Source organism: Xiphophorus maculatus, chromosome 6, assembly GCF_002775205.1.
Source record: "Xiphophorus maculatus strain JP 163 A chromosome 6, X_maculatus-5.0-male, whole genome shotgun sequence".
In the NCBI taxonomy this organism is placed as follows: domain Eukaryota; kingdom Metazoa; phylum Chordata; class Actinopteri; order Cyprinodontiformes; family Poeciliidae; genus Xiphophorus; species Xiphophorus maculatus.
The window spans coordinates 5,041,572-5,064,026 of NC_036448.1; the positions used below are offsets into that span (position 1 = coordinate 5,041,572).

At 41.7% G+C, this 22,455-nt stretch overlaps 1 protein-coding gene across 5 annotated transcripts in view; it reads left to right on the top strand.

Moving 5' to 3' along the window:
* The window catches only part of LOC102233175 (SH3-containing GRB2-like protein 3-interacting protein 1), a 47,852-nt gene that overhangs the window by 15,956 nt on the left and 9,441 nt on the right, over positions 1-22,455 (top strand). The window contains exons 2-16 of one of the 5 annotated variants that reach the window (XM_023335065.1): positions 7,558-7,822; positions 9,649-9,761; positions 11,830-12,451; positions 16,544-16,607; positions 16,921-16,966; positions 17,292-17,348; positions 17,634-17,691; positions 19,378-19,553; positions 19,648-19,659; positions 20,118-20,129; positions 20,457-20,481; positions 20,960-21,023; positions 22,060-22,130; positions 22,217-22,291; positions 22,382-22,450. In XM_023335065.1, coding sequence (XP_023190833.1) covers positions 12,442-12,451; positions 16,544-16,607; positions 16,921-16,966; positions 17,292-17,348; positions 17,634-17,691; positions 19,378-19,553; positions 19,648-19,659; positions 20,118-20,129; positions 20,457-20,481; positions 20,960-21,023; positions 22,060-22,130; positions 22,217-22,291; positions 22,382-22,450 — 739 coding nt within the window. In that variant the 5' untranslated portion in view covers positions 7,558-7,822; positions 9,649-9,761; positions 11,830-12,441. Of the gene's footprint in view, positions 1-7,557; positions 7,823-7,961; positions 9,762-11,829; positions 12,452-16,543; positions 16,608-16,920; positions 16,967-17,291; positions 17,349-17,633; positions 17,692-19,377; positions 19,554-19,647; positions 19,660-20,117; positions 20,130-20,456; positions 20,482-20,959; positions 21,024-22,059; positions 22,131-22,216; positions 22,292-22,381; positions 22,451-22,455 lie in introns of those variants that run through there. The other 4 variants (XM_023335068.1, XM_023335066.1, XM_023335069.1 and 1 more) reach the window with 4 other exon arrangements.

The following is a 22,455-nucleotide window of genomic DNA, read 5'->3' on the forward strand; positions in this document are numbered from 1 at the left end:
TTACTGTAAATTGCCTGCGGTGTAAACAGCCAACTCCCACTGCGAAGACAGAAGTGCAGATCTGAACAAGATGGTTGTTAATGTTAATTCGATATTTGGAAGCGTGTCCAACACGGACTGAACGGATTTGTTCACTTCCTCTGCGGCCATTTCTAAAGCTACAGGCAGACTGTGATTCTAAAACAGCTCAGAAAATCGACGTCAAAACTTCTTCTGTTTGCTAATTGGTCCGGTTGAACGTTAGCGGAGGGAATCCAAGTCAAAGAAAAAAAAAGCCCAGACTGTGCGAGACTAAAATTGAACAAAATTGCGTTGTAAGGCAGTGGCCAGGATACTACACACTGATCTTTAGCTAATCTGAAAGACACATAAAGTTCGGCGGCCTGTAGCTATTGAAAGACCTCGGTGCTCTATGCATCCGCTTTTTATATTTCACACTGCCTACCACTTCATGGCTGAGTTACTATCATTCCCAATCATTTCCACTTTGTGATAATACGACCTAGACTTGACTGTGGAGTATACAGCAAAGATCTCACTGACGAATGTCTTTGTGTTACCGGTTATGGAGACTGGCGATGAGGTACGCCACAGTTTTAATGCATCCAACCATTCCGACTGTTCAAAGTTGTTTTAATTAGCTGCTGGAGAAAGAGGTGGAGTGACAGGAGCCTTTTCTGGCTCTACGGAACATAGTAGGTCAGCGCTGTCCGTTTCCAACCTTTAGCTGACGAAGGAACCTTTAGCAGGTTGAAGAAAATGTTAAGAAAACATCAAATTTTGGATGCTTGGATTTTTTGTTCCTGGCACTAAAAGGACAGAATGTCCAACAAATAGTCACCAGAATGTCTTTTGACTTTGACTGTATCCCTGTAAAAAGTGGGGGGAAAAAAAAGTTTGCTTTATGAGCTGCACTTTTTTTTTTTTCAGTCCCAGCAGTCTTGTGATTGCTTTATGTTCACAGTTCATTTCTATATATGTTTCCATGCTCAGATCTTCAACTAACAGTGTTAGCATTCGTGCTTTAGCATAAAAACATGACATTTAAGAGTAATCTACTGTGAAACACGACGTCCGTGATGCAGTATGTTGCGGTGGTGCAAAAAGAAAATTGTCTGCTCTGCTCTTTTAAATTTGTGGCAAGATAGAATAAGAGGCAGGCTGCATAGAAGATTATAATTATCTAACTGGGTGAAACAATGGATCAAACTCACAGTTAAAAACAAACCGTGTGGGAAATAAAAAGGCTACAGCTGCAAGGGAAAATCCTTTTTAAGAGATATTTTTGGTCACTGGACAAAACATATTGTGTGTGACAATATGTCAGACATCTCAGTTTCACTCTGTTGGTTGCCCGCAATGAATAAGTCGGTCTGCATTTACTGTCTAAATTCCTATTCAGAACTCCAGTGACTCAATTAAAGTCATCTAGTGGTCAAATAAAATACTTAATTTTTAAAAATTGCTCTATAATAGCAGCCAACTGGCATCTTAAGTTAGCCTTATTTTTACGGTGCTACACTGTATGGCTTATTAATACAATATTAATGTTTGAATATGGTAATTGGTTTTCCAACACGAAACAAAATGGCAAAGAATTCATTAACTAGATGTTCAAAACTAGTAAAGACTAACCCCAAAAGGTTGAGTCACTTTTGAGTGTTGTGCTACTTGGTGTTATGCTTTTATTTGATATCACCAAAAAAATTGAAAAAAAAAAAACATAAAAAAATGGAAAGTTGAAGTTGTAACGCGAGAAAATGCGAAAAAGTTCAAAAGGGTATGAAAACTTTCACAATATGTTGTCTTCTTTGATCGTCACTAGAAACCTTTGAGGAATTTAACTGGATCTGGAGACCACCATGTTGGTGCAAAAACATCTGCTAACTAATGCATCTTTTTAGCATAACTGCATAGGTAGCTGGTCAAGTTACATTTCTAATGAAATTTGGTAGCATAGCAGGCAGCTCGAGTGTACTCTTTCAGTCGGCCAACTGTTTTCCAGATTCCTCTAAAATCCCATTTAGCGCAGATAAAAACGACCTCCATTAATGGAGCCGATCCTGTTTATTCATCTAGTGGAGTTAGAGCAAGCCGCTTGAAACTCTTAAGACCTCTTAAGCCCATATGACCACTTTGACAATTACACTCGTCACAGAGCGCCGGCTTTTATCAACAGTGCAAACGTCAAGAGGTAATCGGGTCACAAACAGGCCCGTACTCTGGGCGCCAGCCAGCGCATCCCGGTGGGATGTTGAGGAGAAAGCGGAAGCGACCGGGCGAACGCTGTGACGGGCGACGGAGCAAGCCGGGAGGCGAGCCCGGTTGCGACAAAAGGAATCCCTAACATCACGAGGCCTGTTTATGTTGCATGTCTGGGCCTTCTCCCTTTGATTACGCTCGTCGTGTGCAAATTTATGTTACCCGCAGAGATTCTTCCTTGTGCTATTTTGGCGGAGTCTGTAGCTCGCGGGCTGCGTCTTGCCTACTCTCTATCCAGCACGCGCGCCTCGCTCTTCCTTTCTGTGTCTTTCCCTCCCGACCGCCGTGGCCACATTGCCACTCTCAGTTTTCCATGGCCTCACATTCCTGTGTGCTCTGCAAACTAAAGTAAATGAACACAATCCGGAAATAGTGTTCCAGCCAGCGATGGTGGGAAGGAAAATCCCTTGGCTTGGTGCTTGCAGGAGGGTGGGAGAAACAGTGATAGAAGCCATTCATATTTCGCTCAAAGTGTATCCCTATTTTTTAGTTCTAAATCCTTGCACTGGATTTCTTCTGTAAAGCCTTATGTCTGAAAGAAAACCCTTTAAAACTTGATTAGCAAAAGGTTCCATGTTTAGAAAGTTTGTAACTACATGGCCTGGCATGTAGTTGTCATGCCAGGCCACTAGATGGCGCTGTGATGTTAGCATGTCATCGAAGCACATGGGCTTTTGACTTTAGTTTCCACCTCACTGTACATGGCAACACGTCTCCCCATGGAGGCTTTGCATATGTAGGATACTCTTTATCAGAAATTGTGCTAAACTGAACAGGTCGAGTAGGATGGTGTATTAGAAGAAAGGAGTACATTTCTGCCAAAAAATCTCTGACATTTTCTAGAAAAACAAGGAAATTTCTGAGTTCAAAAAGTCCAAAAATTGCAAAAAGAAAAGAACAACAACTCTGAAATACAAAAACAGGAAATTTGAGTTTCAGAAGTCAAAAAATTCCAAAAGTTTTTTGCTCAAAAATTTCTGAGATGAATCTCAAAATTTGAGTTAGTTTTTTTTTTTTTTTTTTGCAACTTTTCAACTATTCAAACTCCAAAACGTCTTAGTTTTTTGTCTTTAATTTTCTGAGATTGGTCTCAACATTTCTGTATAGGTTTTAAATTATTTTCTAAAAAAAATTCATCTCAAAATTTCTGACTTTTATGGTGTAAATGTACTCCTCCTTATTTTTTTCATGGTTAGCATTGGGGGTTTTTTGCGCCGCAGGGGGAGTTACAGATAAGTTACAGATAAGACCTGGTTCCAAAAGGTTTTGATGTGAGAGACTCTGGTCACTGGAGTCGTGTAAACAAGCGGCTGGATTGCGACGCAAGCGTTAAGGTTTAACTCAACAGTGGCTCCATGTAAACGGGGCCCTTAAGCTTAGAAACTGCACAAACAAAGCAGTCAATACTAGACGCTTAACAACTTGATGGCAGAGGTTAGCTTATCTTTAGCCTAAGCAGCCAAAGATCAGCACTGAACAGGGAAAATGTCTCATAGGAAGCCGGTGTTATGGAAAAATTAAACTCGAGGAGCTGGAGCGACACTGTCTGGACGGGGCCTGGAGCTTCGGCAGATAGAGGAGGGCGAAGACAGGAGGCTCACCGGCAGGTTAAAAGCGGGGTCAGCTCTATGTTATCAGGGCTTTAGCTGGATACCTCTCCACGGTCGCCAGTCACAATCAGGGTGCAGCGAGCGCAAGGAGAGGTCTGGCAGACAGACATCCTCAGGAAACGTTCATGTGCAACGGCCTCTCCGCCAAGGTGGTAAAAATGTTCCACCGTCATTCGTCAGAGGATGTGGCTGAGGGTAGGGGGAGTGGGGTCAACGGCGACATTACAGTTATGGGCAGAAACATTAAATTTACTTTGGCAGAAACGTCTCCGAAGGTCGACTTGCAGATTACTAAATGAGCTAATTCTGGTTGCCCGTTAAACAACCAGCTCGTTGTTTTTTTTTTTGTTGTTGTTCTTTGCAAGGGAAGGATAGTCTGCGTGAGTAAGACTCAGAGAACAGTGTGTAACATGATATGTGGAGCTGCGCAACCGCTAGATCAGTAAAATTGGAATCCAGAGTGACTGTAATTTGGGAGAGAGCTGGTTAACCACTCCTTATAATGGATGGTGTTTCTGTTTAGCCTAAGGCGTTGGAGCTGAGGTCATATGCAAACAAGGCAGGTCAGGTTCTCGATCTGGTTCACAGCAGAATACTCCAACACTGAAGTCTGCTCCTCAGACTATATATATATATATATATTGTTTTTATTATGATGTTTCTGTTTTGTGTTTTCCTGAATGCTAACAGCAAAACTAGATGCTGTGAGAAAGTCAGTTTTTGAAAAAAAAAAACAAGGCATGCACGAGTTTGGTTGAAAAGAAATGTCAGAAGAAGGTTACTAAACCCATTTGGCCAAAATAGTAATAATTTTCTTTTGACGGTCTTTTGACCAAGAAGGTCGAAAGACCATCCAAACCAGCCTGGCCCTACATGAAAAAGTAAATTCTTAATCTTGAATTAACTGTAATTCTCAACATTTTTGTTTTGGACGGCTGAGTTTGATTTTTCTGACAGACCCTGCAGGATCAAGAAATCACATAAACCTGTCTATCAGTGTGAAGTAGGGAATAAACCCTGAAAACACGATGTCTTCATCTGAAGGGATTCAAGAATGTCTCACAAACAAAGGTTTTGACATCTACCTGTCTGATCCTTTTCTGTTGTTCTGTACCCATGAGTTCAGAACAACTGAAGGCCTTTAGAAACATCTGAATTTACGTAGGACCTTCCCAGTGATACTGACATCTCAGAGCGCTTTAAGCTACACCCACATTCATGTCCCATTCACGCTCACCAATATGCAGATCAGTAAGCAACTTGGGATTGATTGCCTTGCCCACATGACGATGTGCCAGGGGCACGTTGATATGTGACATATGGAAGCTGGAATCATACCTACAATCTTCCGATTGTAAGAAAACTACTCTAACACTGAACCCCAGTCATCCCAAGACCTTGTTATCTCGGGAAAGACCTTCCTACAGAGATCAGTGTCTGGCCCTCCTACAGACAAACCACTGATGTGAGAATGAACCAGCTTCTCATTTCTTACAGTCTGAATATGACGCAAGTAACAAGAGACAAGTGACAAACGTCTCAGATCAAAATGCAAGTGAAACATTTTAGATTCTAAGATAGGTGGTTATTACTTTTCTAATATTGCATGAAAGTTTAGCAAGAAAATCATATTACAAGTAGGGAATCTGAAAAACCTAGGTGCGATGCTACTTCGCGTGCTGTTGGCTGGCATTAGCAAAACGAACAATACAGGAGCTCCATTCATTTTCCTTGACCCTGATTGACTGTACCCTTAAGAGCAGAGATAAGGAAGACTGTATTAGCTTCTGTGGTAATCCCAAGATGGCTTCATATTGATGCATATTAAAGGTATCATTGGTGTGTTAACTGTTAAATAGACAGAAGTGTATTTTTAGGGAAAGTCTCAGGTATTAACCCTGGAGTCCACTGTACCACGGAAGTTGAAGAACCAATCAAGTAATATTTAGGTTAAAATGTATGCTTTATAAACAAAGTATATTTGCCAATATATTCCATGTCTACAACATTTCATATGTGCAACATGCATACTGGATACTAAACTTGAGGTTGGTTGGTGACCTCTGACCTGGAAGTCCAAGTTTACCAGGCATTCTTGTATTTCCGACTGGGAAAGTTCTGAATGCAAACAAAATGCACCTTGATTAGACTTTCATGGACAAACAATTAAATCAATATATAACACTGTTTAAATATTACATGTGTAGTGATATAAAGCTGTATAACAAGATCAATATCGGAGGGTTAACAGCTTTTCTTCAAACAAGAAAACCAGTTTGTTTAATGTTAGCCGTTTTACAGGCCAAGTAGTTAGCTCAAGCTACTGCTAGCCATGTCCGACATGCTCAACTGGTCGTTCTAAAACTTGCTCTGGTCCTTTCTCCAACCCATATTCATATTCCTGATAAAATTATTATGCAAGCAAGAACATTTTTGGAGTATTCCAAAACGCATAGTAGCGTAGTAGGACTGTAACCATCTCTAAAAAGCAACAGTAAGCTAACATAGAAATCTAATAAATGTGGTCTACGGGCAAACTGATGCGGGGTTTCAAGTTATTTTATTGTTTCTGTTCAGGGAAACAAACAATTTGCCTATAGGACATGCACATGTAAATTTCCTGGTGATGATTTTAGCTTTAGTTCGACCCGTGTGTCCATTGTCACCGTCTTTACATTTTGTGAATGTTCCTTTGAAGGATTACATCATCCTTTTTTTTTTTTGCTCCTTTTCTTCTCCTGGTGATTCTCAGTGCTGAGCCTTTTCTGCCCAGAGACAATTGGTTAATTCACCGGTGCATAACACCGCCACCTCCCGATCCACAGTTCCCATCGCGGACTGCGAGGCTGCTGTGTTTTTATTGGTGCGTTTGGGTTGTCATGGCATCTGACATCACATACCGCCATGATCGGATTACAGCGACGCTGCCAGCGAACTTCCACCACACAAACTATGTCATTTTCACAGCTCGTTAGGCAAATTTGTATTTTTATTCGCGGATGGAAAGTTCAGAGCACATGCGGGATTTTTAGATGTTGACGGCAAAACCCAAACTGGCTGGGTTAAACGCTGGTAAAAAAAAAAAGAATAACAAAAAAAAAAAATGGGATTGGCAGGGTTGGTCTGCCATCTAGTGGTGGAAATACAGAAGGAAAACCAGATCTTTCCTTTGGAGTGTAATTAATGTCGACTTTCAGGTGCTGTAAACTGACATTTTGCATGCTAATGTGATAGTTAGCCAGTTGGAAAGAGTTTCATATGTTCTAAATATTCTCAGCCCACACAAACGAGAGACCAAAATGCTAAAAAAAAGAGAAGAAAAGTCAGAAACACAGATGGCAAAGAGAGCTAAAATTAAAATAGCACAACTGAGATTGTCATTATACTATTATTATGCCGTCATAAGATAATGTTGTGTAGCGGCAGTCAGTGTTATGTTTCAGTGACCAGATCTGCTTCAAGACAGTCAAATTAGTTTTTGTATGAAACCAATTAAGATCCTCAACTTATTCTTCTCCTTTAATGTTTTTATTTATTTCTTGCTTGTAGAAAGAAGTTTTGGAACTTCCAAGCAGTTCCTGACATGATTTAAAATCTAGCAAAAATTCACGAATAAAACCAAAAACTAAATATTCAAACAAGAAAACAGTAAAATTCACATGCATGCAATTTCTCACCTCTCCAGAGCTGAATGGTTTGGTGAAATGGTTGGATTGTGTGATGCTGAAGATCAAACAAGCAGTCGGACCCAGACCTTTGGTAAAATTCTTTGGAATCTGCCATCTGCCCTCTTAAAGCCAACCAATTGAATATATGATAATGGAGGACATTCTTGGCATGGAGGTACTGAAATTATGTTTTGAATTTCAGGTTTTTTGGGGGGGTTTTTTTGGAGCCTGTTTGTGACGCTCGTTGGGCTTCAGGGTGACCTCATCGTCCCCAGAGTCCAGGTAGGACTAATCATTTATTCGCCTATCACTAGCTGCGTTTTCATTAACCACAAAATTGCGCAAATTAAAAATTAAAAAATAAATAGAAATACAGCAATTAAAAACCAAACAATGGGGGGGGGGGGCTCGTTAACGATTAAAGGTTTTTTGGGCCTTTTTAAAATTGATGCAAAACCGCCACGGAAACTTTCTTCGCGCCACGCCACTCACGTGATCAACTGCAGAGAGTCACTACTGGCAAGAACGACGAAGGAGGACGAGGAAGGACTAGGAGGATGAAGGTTTGTGTTTGGGTTTTTTTTCGGACACAGCGTGGTATAGTTCATAAAAATGTGTGTCATTTGAAAGTATTGAATCTCCCATTTCCCCCAAAATCTTGTCGGTCCAACCCCTGAATAAGCCACCTGACTGTAATGGTAATGGCTGCCATGATTTTTAACGACTTGTCAAGTGAACAAGCTTATTCCCGTGATTTTAATAAAATTTTGTAATTACTGGAAACACTGCAGTTGTGAAATAGTTCCCGCCCCAACATTAGCAGGTTATCCACATATTTGCGCACATTTGCATAGGAAAGGCAGCAACTGTTGCTCCTGAATTCAGAGAGAAATTTTTTTAAAAAATGTCCTAATGATTTGTCTTGGAAAAACTAACAAATCTGATAAAGTTGCAGAAATGAAGTAAATAATCTTTTTCTGGCTAACAAAGGGTAAAATAATAAAAACCCACCAGCACCCCTGCGGTATTATATTAATGCTAGAGGGTTTAACGTACTGTAAATCCACAGCTTCCCTCCCTGCTGGGACAGCACATTAGAACCTGTAGTCGTGAACTCACCTCAGGCAACATTTACCTGACACACCAGCAGGAAAGCCATGTCGCCTTTCAGCCACCAGGAAGCACTCTGCGTCTATCACAGCAAGCGGTCTTACAACCATAAAGTGTAGAGCTTATGTTTTCAGTATGAAAACTCAGTATGCTGTCCTTTTGTCCCCCCAAAACAGAAGAGATCAAATGGGAATTTCTCCCCTTATAATTTAAAAATGATCAAGTTGATCAATTTCCTTCTCTAATTAACCCAGTAAATCAGGTCAGTTGTGTTTACGTGAATGGGGCTCACGTGGTTTGGTAGCCTTGACTAAAAATACTAGAGCTTTACTGTGTCCCTGAATTTATTCCCACTTAAAACTAAAAAGGTGAAATAAAACTGAATGCAGTCAGAGAAAACAGTGGTCACTCACACTTTCTCGGGATTATCTTACAATAAGTACAACGCAAAGTACTTGCTACTGCTTTTCTGCGTAGAACCACGTTTATCAAGAGAACAGCTTTTGTTTCGTTTATTAAACTTGGCTAAATGTTGGAATCATTTTTAAAGAAAGTGACCCGTGGTTGTTCCAATGACTGAGAATGAATTTGTTCAAACGAGCCCAAAATGACTTGAAAACTAGATGCCTTTCTCTTAATACTTCAAACATGGAAAATCCCTTTTAAGTTTTGGATCTACTACAAATGACATTCGCTTCCAACAAAAATCAAGCAAAAAAAAAAAAAAGAAGAAAGGAAGGACTCCTTTACGTGCTTGATTTTAGTTTTATATTTACTTCCTTGTCCTGCGCGAACTTTTGAGTCGACGATTTTGGCCCACGTGTCAAAAAGTTTTTACACCCCTTGTAGATTGTTTCATACGTTGCAGTCACTCATTCATCAACATTCATAAGATGCTCATTTTTTCAGGGTTGTCCTCTATTTTGTTATTATTTTTATGTATTTCTGTCTTGCAATACATAACACAGCTTGATTTTACACAAACTGTTTTGATGAAGGGACGTCCTGCTACTCGCATCCTGTAATCCTTTGCTGCCGCGACCTCTGACCCCTGGGTGGTTTCTTGCGTAAGACGGAAAGCACACAGGAACACACCCTGGCCTCTTGCTAGGTAAGCTCATTAGCAACTATTGCTGGACGCTCATGCTAGCAGCGGGACCCAGAAATAGACCTCTCTGTTGACAACTAGATCAGGACCGCCATGGCCACGTTCCGGGCTTCGTTTTTTTTCTTTACCCGTCGTTCAGCGGCTTCAGGTTGTGAGACTTTTGCATTGACATGTAGTTGTAGGAAATAACATTTACGGATCAGCATCTTCAGCTGCAGTGAGGTCATCCGCACGAGAGATCACAACCAACACAGAGGAAACAACCAAACGTTTCCTCGTCTTTAAAATTTCATGACTGCTGCCACAGAAATGTCAACTCCCACGGCGCCGCGCCGCAGGCCTTCCTTGAACTTACCTTCTTCCTCCAACCGACTTTTAAATCTGCAAAATATTTTTAGCTGATTACATCTTCGCTGTTGTGTTGCGCTGCTGCACATGCCACATAGAGTCGAGGAAAAAAAAAAAAAAAAGGTCTGTCCTCTACCACTCCCTTTTCCTTCTGGGCTAAAGTGAGAGGATGCAATAATTATGGCTGTCAGTTTTTGTCCTGCTGTGGTTGAATTGCTGTTGCTGTTTTGCTGCACAGAGTCCAAACAGCAGAAATACTTTTAAGAGGATTTTAAAGATTTTTCTTAGGTTAGGTTGTGTGAAGGTACTATCAGGAGTAGTTCCCTTTCCTGTTCACTGTTGTAGAAAGATTTTAAAGGGTCAGTGTTATGTGTCTTCAAAGCACAAAGTGCCATTTTACAGCTCAGTTGAGCAACTGTTATCTTCAGTTGTTATGAAAATGCTACATATATCAAATATGCCTTAAAAGAAATTTGACTTTGTGATTTAATGCGCTGAAATTGGGCCTCTGTCTCTTTGAGAAACTATTGCTCTTTCTGAAACGCCACCTTCAGGAAGTCATCACAACATGTCTATTAATCCTTTAACGTTTCCAGCAGCGTTTCACTGAGAAGTAGCTCCTATAATGAGCTCAGCAGATGCTCAGCTCCGGCAGGTGTTTGCTGATTGCTGCTGGCTAGTCTGAAGGAGCTGAGTGTGTGAGTCTCAGAGGTGGGGTGCTCTGTGAGGCGGAAACTCAGAGGCTTGGAAACTGCAGCTGAAGTTGAAAATCCAAGTCATCTTGAATTTTTAATAGTTCCGCAAGTAAATGTAACTAGTTACTACCTAACTCTGACCATCTGTCAAAGTAAATAAAGCTGAAGCACAACTGGACCCTTCAACATGAAAATGTCCCAAAACATCCTAGTAAATGTGTCAAAGACAGAATCAGAATTAAGAAACAAAACATCTTGGGCCTAGTCAAAGCCCAGAGCCTGTATGGGCTGCCCTCAATTGGGCTTCATGTAAAAGAAACCCGTGGGACAATCTTTCTTCAGACCGATGTCAGAGACTTTTAGTTGGCACAAGGACTGTCTCGCTAAATTTGTTAAAGCTGCAATATGTAACTTTCATAAAGAATATGTTTTTTTTTTACATATTTGTTGAAACTGTCACTAAGTTGTGACAGTTTGATACAAGACGGGTAATCTTCTCCTAGTGCGAACTAGAACTGTGAATGCTCATTCTAGTTAGCATGAGCATAACTAGCATGCTGATGGCGGATAAACAGTTTTCCCGTAATCATAAGTTCTTTCTCCCCCATTAGCACATTTAGCAGCACGTTCACAGGAAAGATTGGCAGCACTAAGCCCCTCCTCCTGGCTCTGATTGGTTGTTTTTGTTCGGGCATTTCATCAGACGGCAGCAACAGCTCCGGGAGGAGGTGGAGGAGATTGATCTTCTCACAGATTATCTGTCTCATAACAAATTGTCACGACATGGTGACTGTCTGAACAAATACACACACATATTCTTTATAAAAGTTACATACTGCAGCTTTAAAGTGCCATTTTTTCCTTGCCATGCATTTTTGTTTCTCTATTTTATTTTAGAAGTTAAACAAAGTTAATACATTGCGATTAAATCCTTGTCTTTGCCAGAGATGCATTCCTTCAGTAGACATTTAAATGTCCACTACAAGCTGAGATCTTTTCTTTCTTTTCTTTTTTTTTTTTTCACACAGTGTGCATGCAGCTGAGTGTGCGCTCAAGGCAAGGAAAGACAGCGCCAACTAACCGAGGCATTAGAGGACAGCGGCCTGCCATGTGACCGTGCTTTCAGGGATTGGCTCACTGCAGATGTGACATCATAGAGCTTCCTCCTCCTTCTCCTACTCTTCCTCTGCCTCTCTCTGCCCATCTAGCTCTCTGTACCGCTCTCTCTTCCTCCTCAGCATCCCACCGCCCCTCACCCCCCTCCTAACCCCTTCACAGAGATGGCGTGTGTCGATGCTGCTCAGGCGTCCGGGGCCTAGTGCACTCAGGGAGGACACTCCCCTCCCCTCCGTTCCTCCTGCTGTCCCCCGCATTCGGAGTGTTTGTTCCCTCGGTCTGTCTTCTTGCTCGTGGTCCTCCAAGTGTGTCGCCGTTTGTTGTCGTGCCTCCCTTGTGCGAGCCCGGCCCTCTCGAGGGTGGAAGAAATCAACATCGTGCTTCACAGCGGTGGAGGGAGGTGGGATGAGCTGTGCACAATTAGCCATGCCCTGCCCAGGCTCCTTTTTGACCGCCTAGATCTTTCTTCTTCTTCTGTCCACGTGTGCACCCCAGAGGGCGACGTAGGATGAAAATCTGCGACTATGATGCAAGGTAAACGTTCCGCGCATCGCTTCTTTCTCTCACAGTTCTCGCCACGTCCCCCTCTTGCCCTCTCGTGTCCCGCTGGGTCATTAAAGCTAGTGAATCCGTTGGTGTGATCTGTCATGCTGCGCCGAGTGAAGGAGGTATGTGCATGACCGGTTTAGCACCATGGCTGCAGCAGTGCGTGAGTGTGACATTGTGTGTGTGTGTGTGCGTGTGTGTGACAGGTCTACGGAGAGGGCAGCAGTGTGATGTAGGTTTAGCGCGTTTCCTTTTGCACTGCTGTTTTTGTATGTTTTAAGACAGTACGTCCACCTTGTAGAAAACCGATAAACAGGATGCTCCGGTTTCAGACTGTCTGGTTTCCGTGCCAACATCAGTTGATAGATGGATATGATCCGGTTTGCCATATGCAGAGAGTTTTGCCATGCATTCCAGCCGCCTGGTGATGGAAGGTGGCTAATATTAGCAAAAGGCCTGCAGTCATCCTGCTATGATGATGTGCTCACTTGTCATGTGGGAATCCGCACTCAACACAGACGTCTGCAAATTCATTGCTGTTCCATAGTCCCGGAAGGGTATTGAACTATTTCCGCAATTTTTCAAGTTACAACTGCAGACTTAACGCTGCAGTATGTAAAAGTTTTATTAAAGAAACGTTTTTTACACGTCATTTAGCTTTCACCATGTCTTGACAGAATAATATCAGACAGATAATCTGTGAAAAGATCAATCTCCTCCACATTCTCCCTGAGCTACAACAGCCGTCAGAAGAAATGGACAGCTCCCGACCAAAACCAACCAATCAGAGCCAGGAGGAGGGCCTTTGCGCTGTCAGTCATTTTTGTGAATGCGCTGCTAAATGTGCTAAAGCCGGAGAAACAGGAAAAGATCATACAGGAAAAGAGTTTATCCGCCATCGTCTGTGGAAATGCTAACTAGCGTTAGCATTCACGACAGGCTTTGCTAATGGGGAGAAGCTGTATCATAGCATTACTGAAATAAACTTGGAGCTTATCTGGTTTTATTTGTCATTAAAGGACTACCTAAATCATAATTGTTTCCAACCTGTGCCAGAAGCACAGTGGATGCCAAAGTTATGGCCTCTGATTATGTTTTTCCTCTAAGAAACAGTAGTGGGTTTGGTAGCTGCTCAGTTTTCTTCTATCCTGGGCTGTGGTTGGAAATTATTCTGTTCTGGGAATCAAGTTGAACTTTTGTAGAGATATGTATCCACTGCTGGTGAAACAAAGAAGTATCTTTAATACTATGTTATCTGAAAGATGAGTAAGTGATGGACATCTCTGAAAGGTCTGACGATATTTTCATGCGGAACACTAGCACTGAAGTGCTAGGCTAACGCTAGGATGTTTGCTCTCGGCTTTGATAGGACTCTTTGATCGTATATTTCAGAGCAGCTCCATGAAATCATGTGCGAATAAAACTTACAAAACTCCTGTAAGAACGTAGCACTTTGCTTTGAACTTTGTAAATGTTTAAGACGAGTGTTTCAGCTGCTGTGAGTCTCTATATTTTCTACAATACACGGCTCGTCTGAGCAGAATGCAAAGAGCAATCAGATGGCAGACAGGAAACTTATGCCGTCAATACAGTCTCTCATTTGCAGCGGTAAGGGGTGATAAAAAGCACCCAGTTTCCTTATAGCAGCCAAACAATGTGAACAGCCTGTGTAGGAAGTACACAGAAGAATAGTTGACTATATACATAAAAAAAGTTTGCAGAAATTGTGGCAGCAACACTTGCTGGTTGATGCTCTGCTGCCTCCAGTACGTCCAGACTCAAATGAAGGTCATATCGGTTAACAATGCAGAAAAGATTAACTAAAATGCCCCTTTTTTTAAAAATGAAAACAAATCCTCCATGACGACAAGAATGCGAGTGAGTCAGAGGTTTGCCCTCTTTTATCCTAGACAGAGAGTAGTGCAAACTGCTTTAACACGTCAAGTTTCAACTTACTTTTTGTTTTGGCTGTGTCTGCAAAAAGCAAAAGCAGCATTAATTGAAAGGTTAATGTAGGAAATGTTGCCGTTTGCATTTAGCATAAAGTCATTTGTTGGACAAAATAGTCAGTGTTTAGTCTATGCTGTGCAGTTCAAAGCGAACCTAAAGCATTACGCTTCATCGTTCCCAGAACTTCCGTCTATAAAAGAAAAGCCAATAAAACGAAATCAGATATGAACAATTTTACTATAAAATTAAGCGTCAGATCTAAAATCTACTGAGACAAGACGATGCAAAAAAAACCAACAAAAAAGCAAAGTATGTCTCATTCAAACTGGCATAAAGGAGACCTTTACTCAAGTGTATTTATAGATTCTTAATGTTTAATGAGCTTCTCCTCAGGCGAGCCTCATAAATGGGTTACCAAAACAAATCTTGCTGGAATACAAAGAGTGATCTGCATAGCTGTGTATTCAGCTACTCCCATCGTTGTATTGAACAACAGTGCTGAGAAACCAATCTTGTAAAGTGGTTGTGTGTTTACTGTTGAGGTAAGGTTCACGGGGTGAGATGTTTCTGGCACTAATCTGATAAACAAAATGTCACACCACACCATGTCGTTCCGTATCACACCGCACCATACCATCCCCTGCCGCACCACACTACATTACACCACACAATGTCATACCATACCACACCGTGCCGTACCATGCCATGCCGCACCACACACATACCATGCCATAACGCAGTGGTTCCCAAAGATTTTCTGGGCCCCCCTATGAATTACAATAAAAATCCCCCCCCAAAACAAATCAACTGGGCACACACATCGTTCAACCATAAACCTACAGTACACACATATTTTGTTTTCAAACTCCACTGAAGTTTATTTCACACTTCAGGTTGGAACAAAACACACTACAAACCATCTTTACAGGGAAACACTTCTGTGTAACTTTTTTTATTCCATTCATCCATACCGCTTCCCGTGCCCCCCTGCAATGGCACGGCGCCCCCCCCAGGGGGCACGCCCCACACTTTGGGAACCACTGCCATAACGTAACATACTGTACTGTCCTGTACCATGTCATACCACATCACACACACCCCGCCATGTAACACCAGGCCATATCAGGACATACCATACTTTATTTATGAGACTTTAAAATAACGCTTGGCTGACCAAAGCGCTGTGCAACATAGACATAATCCAATAACCACAACATAATTAAAAAAAAACCCCACAAAATAAAAGCAATAAGTCATTCAATGTCCATCACCCACTGATTCAAAAGCCAATAATTAAAAGTGAGTTTTCTTGCCTCGTTTGCAGAGGCAGTTCATTCCAGAGCAACTGTGAAGGAACGATTTCCCCCCCCAAGTTTCAGCTAAATTTTTTCCCGTCTCCATGTGTTTTCTGAAAGGGCCAATTAAATAAAGGTAGCAGAAATCAGCCCTCCTCTGTTACGCCTCTGATGCACCAAGTGAGAGACATGATTTAAATTTGAAGCATTTACTCAACCAACACCAGGCTTGCTGCAATAAATTCATCCGCCATGTGAAGTACGGGGAGACTTCACATGCAGATTTTATGCATAGTGTTGACGTCGATGTCACATGACTCCTGCGGTCACATCCTGCATTGCCGGCCCTTTATTTTCTTAAGCATGGAGTTATGTGATTTATGAATGGTCAGATGGAGCTCAGAGGCGGCTCATTTTTGAAGGATCGTGACTGAAACGTTTGGCTAAAGAGGCTACGGAAATCCGGATCTGCATCATTGCTCCTCTGTCATTCCTTGAGCACCTCTAGTGAACCCTTACTTGACCTCGGCGTCAGTTGTCTTTCTGTTTTATGTAGGAAATAAGGGGGTGGAATTGGACCATTACCATTTCAGTCTGTGCTGCGGCTTTCTCCACATAGCAAAGAGTCGATATCTTCATTTAAACAGACATATAGCCAACTGTGCATTTCCTCTTTTGTTTTCTGGAAAATGACATTCCTCCAAGGCTTGCTACACTGTTAATCCTGTTTATTTGCTGTCGAGTAGCTTTTATTGACAAGGCAATTGACTGAATATAAGGCACTCAAGCTGTAAATAATATTTCTGATGATGTTCCTCTCCATTTCCTGCTTCAGGACTGAAAAAACGAACCAGGAAAGCCCTGGGCTTACGGAAGAAAGACAAGGACACGGATGCAACGTGAGTTCGCTCTGATGCCTCCATACTTGTGCTGCAGGGCCACTCTCTAAATACAGCTTAGTAACTCAGACAACGAAGCAAAAATGACAAACTGAGGAACTTTTTAGACAACATCCAACATCCTTAATTGGAAGCGTTTGCTAGATTTCAATATGCTAATACACAATACAACAAAATATTTCAGAGTAGATATTTTTGCAAAGTGAGGAACATTTTGTAATTTGTCAAAAGTCAGGCGTTATTTACAAAGCATTCATTTTAGCAGGTTTGAATGTTTTTCTCCAGTGCAACTTGTCTGTCCTATTTTAAACAGGAGCTCACCTGACAAAGAGGGAAGCGAAAGCGGAAAGAAAGGAAAAGTACGTACAAAGAATGCTTCCTATGTTTGTGGCCATAAACTAAAAAAAATATGAAAAAGTCAGATTCTTAAATCTTTTATTCGTAAAACAAAGATTAAGCCAAAATGGAAGAAGTAGTATGAAAAAAATAAGCATATCGTTTATTATTGAATGTCTCCATTGATTTACTTTCAAACCTGATGCCGGCTCAACATGTCTGTCTCCGTCTCATCTGTGTGAAGAAGTTGGTTGCAGATGCGTTGTGCGATGTTGCCAACCTGCTTCACCTGTTTTCCTATTCGCCTCGAGAGTAGTTTTTAAATAACCAACATTGCTTTTCTTTCAGAAAAAGGCCAATGGAGCTCCTAACGGCTTCTACGGGGAAATCGACTGGGACAGATATGTAAGTCTCCGCAGTGCACTCCTCGTTTGTCTACCCAGAATCCTCTGCTGTTTGCGCGTTCCGAAGCCGACACTCTGTAGCTCTGGGAATGAAATGGTGCCGGCGTTTCGTGTTGCGTGAGTCGGGCTTTTAAACGCGCTGTTTGAAGAGCGTTACGAGCTGAATGCTTTGGAGCTCGGCCAGCGAGCCGAACGTCTCCGGCAAGACGTCCGTGAAGCCTAACCTTCGTTTGCAACAGCGCCTCACTCTGCCTCTACCGCTCCGCTCTCTCTCTCTCTCTCGCAGGCCTCACCTGACGTCGACGAGGAGGGTTTCAGCCTGCGGCCCGGTGAGGGAGAGGATGATATCCTTTCAGCGAGACGAGGAAGCGGCGCTCTCGGAACATGTCGCTTGCGACGCTATTGACTTGTTTAGTGGAGTGACTCTTCAGCTGAGTGCCTTTTAAAACAAACGAGACTAATCGATGGTCGTTCCCGCCCCGCCACCCCCGCATGTTTGTCTCTGCAGTTGCTAAAGAGGCAAAGGAGCATTAAGGCAGGCGAACGCTGTGATCATTCTGCAACTCTTTACTCACTCCTTCAACGTACTCCGTTCTACTTCACCCACTCAGCTGTTGCAACATTCAGCTTTTTCAGCACATTTCAGGAAGCTTTTAAATCATCTAGAATCCTTGAAGGCTAACTAATTCACCTCGAGTGTAGTTTATATTACAGTATACATCTACTTACACGATGTTGAGAGAATAGCAAGTGCTTTTTAAACATCTTTTATTATTTTTATTTTTAAAAAATCCCTGTTTTCATGATGTTTTTGACCAGAATATCAATTTCGTGGCAGAGGTTGTTGACACCAGGTCTGCCGCTCAGTTGCCTCACCAAGGACAGATTTTAACACGTTAAAAAATTTGAATGCCATTCAGCACATTTTTCTAGATTCAAAGGCAGAACCTTTGTATTTGCGTGTTTCTGGTACGGCCATTAATCTGACGCACACGTGAGATCCAGAAACGACAGCGATGGATGAGGAAGTTGCTTCTTTTGGCCCACTGGGGGTTAAAATTGGCTTCAAAAAACAAGCTGATGGGAAGCTGGGAAAGACTGTTGTTGCAACTTATTTTTTTTATAGCTTGACTTTCTGAGAGTAGGAAAATTGAACCTTTACGTCTATGTCAAAATCTTATAGGACAGACACAGTACGAGGAAAACTCTTCCATGCTAACTTTGAACATCTCAAACCGTACTTTTTATTACTTCTTTTACTCAAAAAAATTTTTTCGGGAGGTTTTCAGGAAAAATGTTTAAAGGTTTTCGGCCTGTACAGATTTCTGCTTCACTTCAGCCTTTTCGGCTAATTCAAGCTCATCCCTTCATCTCATATGATCAATGGGCACACACACGGTCCGGTCCTTTGAGACTTTGTCATGCAGGACGATTTAGTCGTCCCTGTTTTCACTAAGGGTGTTTCCACACCTGACAGACCAGATGGCTCGGTTCGATCTGGGACCAAAATTGCAACATTTGCCCCGTTTTCAGCTGGTGCTGTTTGCTTTCACACATGCACTGTGTCAAATGATCCAAACCAGAGGCTGGTGCTGGCCTGTGGTGGCGCTGCACCAAGAAATACCAAATGAAGAGAGATGAAGATGAAGAAGACGACATGAGCGCAACTTTCTTTGTCCCAAAATGTAAGCGAAAGGGGGATAGTCTTTTTAGTGGTTGTAGGATTTCATTTCTCCCATTAGCGCTATCTCCCGTTTGTTTTGGTTGTATTTACCCAGAATTCCCTGTGCCTCCTCCGGTCTGCTTGTAATTCACATCTGCACTCAAACCACAGCAGCATTACCTTCAACTGAACCGAACCGAGACCTACATTTTTAGGCGGACCAGAGTTCGCCTTTTTTTGGTCAGAGTCAGATTTCGATTGCGCATTCACACCTCACCAAACAAACCGGACTTTCTAGGCTAACAAACAGACAGTGAGAGCAGTTTCAGGTCGAATTCATCACACTTTGCCCTTGACAAGCGTTCACCGGCTTCCAAAGAAAAGCACTTCTTCTCCTCCAGCGACTCGGACGACGATGAGGACAGCAAGAAAAAGTTCAAAATCCGGATCAAGCCGCTGGTGGCGGACAGCGGCCGGTGCGTCCCCCCATCGATGGACGAGCTGAAAGCCTCCGTGGGAGGACTGGCACTCTCTCCTTCCCTGGTGAGTTGACACTGACAGAGTTCTGCTTTATGACGTCAGTTTCAGGGTCTTACTGTGTTCATCCTTTCTGTCAACTCACTGCTTTCCTTTGTAGAGGAGAAGTCCGGTAAGCTCCTTCTGTTTTTTTTTTCTCTTCAAATGCCTCACCATCATAAAGGACTGTGGTGGAATGTCATTGTCTCTCTGTTTTTGCATGTAGATTCTGTTTTAACAGGCCCCTTTTTAGCACTCAAACCCACAAATTGTTTTTTGTTTTGTTTTTGTTCATTCTTTCTGTTTACTTAAACTTTACTTCCACCTTTCTGGCAAAGCACACATTTGTTCCATAATGCAAAGTAAGATAAGAACACACACTAAGCTGTGAACTGGTCTCAGTACAGCTTCTGCATGCCAAGTGGGCCGTCGCGGCGTGATTCGACGTTGACCAAAGCGTTGCATTATGGAAGCTTTGCGGTTGAAGTAAAGAAGATGTGTTGTGTCCAGTTTTAGTTGTTGTCCCGTTGACTGATTTGTCACTCACTCTCTGACCCAGGTCTGTTCTCTCTTCCTTTTTGCTGGTCTCAGAGACGCAGTCCGGTGAGTTTCTCTGGCTCCACCTGCTGGTTGGAGGCCTGAAAGACAACCTCCTTTTAAGTTGTGAAAGTGCACAGATTGCACAAATGGACGAGTATTTTCACTGATCATTTAGAACAAGAAGCCTTCAAAAAGTTAACAATGTAGTTTATAAAGCGGATGTTTTCAAATTCAGATAGAGTATAAGAAATACAATAATATTCAATGCATGTCTGAGTGATTCTACATTACTGTAGAAATAATTTTTGATATTTCTTTAATAGATTTATCAGAATGCACCGTAGATGATTCGTATTGCTAACATCTGTTCTCTGCTTTTCCACTTTTCAGGGGATGATGAAAAGAAACCTATCATGTGAGTTCATTAACTTGCGTCATTATTTTATTGTTATGTATTATCACGTTTATTATTTATTTATTTACCAAATTAGGCAATTTTTTGACCTTTACTGCCTTGCAAAAATGTATAACTGACTGGAAAAAGTTTGAAAACAGAATCTTCAATGCCATTTATCAGTATTTTGCGAGAGAGGGCAACACAAGGAGGCATATAATTGGGAAGCTAAGAAAAGCGATTCTCGTTTTTCTAAATTTAAAATGTTTCTTGGATTTCAACTCAACCTCTTTCACTCCGAGATCTGATAGAGCCAAAACAGCTCAACCTCAGTAACAACAGATAAAGAACATCTGTTAGGACAATCTCTCAGCAATTTTAAGTGGAAAAAATATATACTCTTTTGTAAGGCAGTGTGTATTATTACACTTCATATTGGTCACTCTGTTAATCTTATCAATTTCTTATTTAGTTGGTTAAATGGTTTTCGTTGCCATAGGTGAAGAGATTGCCCGACCCCGACGCTCTACCCCAACACCAAGTTATGCATCTGAGATGCCAAGGTCTGTGATTCTGTAAACAGCTCACAAGTGAATATGTTCATCAAAGCCCTGGTATTTCTAGATAATATTCCTACATGAGCTTCAAAAGTCTGGACAAGTCTTGAGTTGATTTTTTAAAAATTGTTTTCCATATCTGGAGAGGTTTGGAAATTTAGTCGGGAAAATCTTTTGAGTTTCCAGATACCATTTGTTGCATTTTAAATGATAAAAACATGAATTTTTGAACAAGGAAGGGCTTTTTCCATTGATTTGATTCATGAAAGTCTCATGAAACGTTCTGGAATTTACCAGGTGCAACCTGGCTGTATAATGAGGTGACTTGTGACAAGACGCTCACCCAGAACTTTCATGTAATCTTTATGGATCTTTTCTAGAACTTTAGCTGTTTCTGAAACTTTCATGAACTATTTCTAAAAGTTACCATCGTCTTGTAGTTCTATTAAGAATTCATGCAATTTCTTTCATTTAACTTGCCTTGAAATTTTTCGGTCCTTTCCCAGCATCTTGTTGTAACTTACCAGCCATTTGTGAGATCTCACCATGTACCACGAATCTATCTAGCTATCTAGATAACTAGCTGTCATTTAGCCGTCTAGATAACTAGCTTTCTATATAGCTATCATGTTAGCCAGCTATGTAGCTATCTATTAAGCAAGCACCATTCTGGATATCTACCTAGCTTTCAGGTTATGTAGCTGTCTAGATATCTATATAGCTATTAAGTTAGCTAGCTATTCCATTTAGATAGCTAGCTATGTAGGACACATTTTAAATGATAAAAAAGCTAGCTAGCTTAGTTAGCTAGCTGAATGCAATTTCAAAGAAAGTACCAGATAATTTCAGAGAAAGTTCCATGGAAGTACTTAAAAGTACATAATCTCATAAATTTTATTGCTGAGAACATACTGTAGCTCAGCAATATTCAGTCAAGAAGAACACATATGTTGATGTAAAGTCCAAACTGACCCAGAACTGGAACTATGTTGGCTCAGATGAACGCTGGCACTGTTTTAGATTAATGTGTTTTCTCTTGCAGCGCCACTGCGCCGCAGAACGTTCCTGCTTTGTTCAGGCTTCCTTCAGACAGCAGATATGCCAGATATGATGGTCTGTCTTCCACTAATTAGTCATAACTTCCTGTATGTTGTGTTTCCTGCTCAACTCTGTCTTCTTATTTGTTGCGGCACTGTCAGTAATCCGTAGCGATGCATGGGGAGAACCCAGACCGTGTTCAGAATCCCAGCTGAGCCGAAGTTTTCCAACAGGAGGTGAGTAGGCAGAGCTTTGTTGTGCCAGTAAATTCAACTGATCTAATGTGTGTGTGTGTGTTTGGTGATGCTGAACTGTCTCTGTTGCAGCTCCTCCACCGCTTCCTCCGAAAAACTTCCCCTCCAGAGGTCGCTACGGCTTTCCATCAGACCTGGCAGGTAAA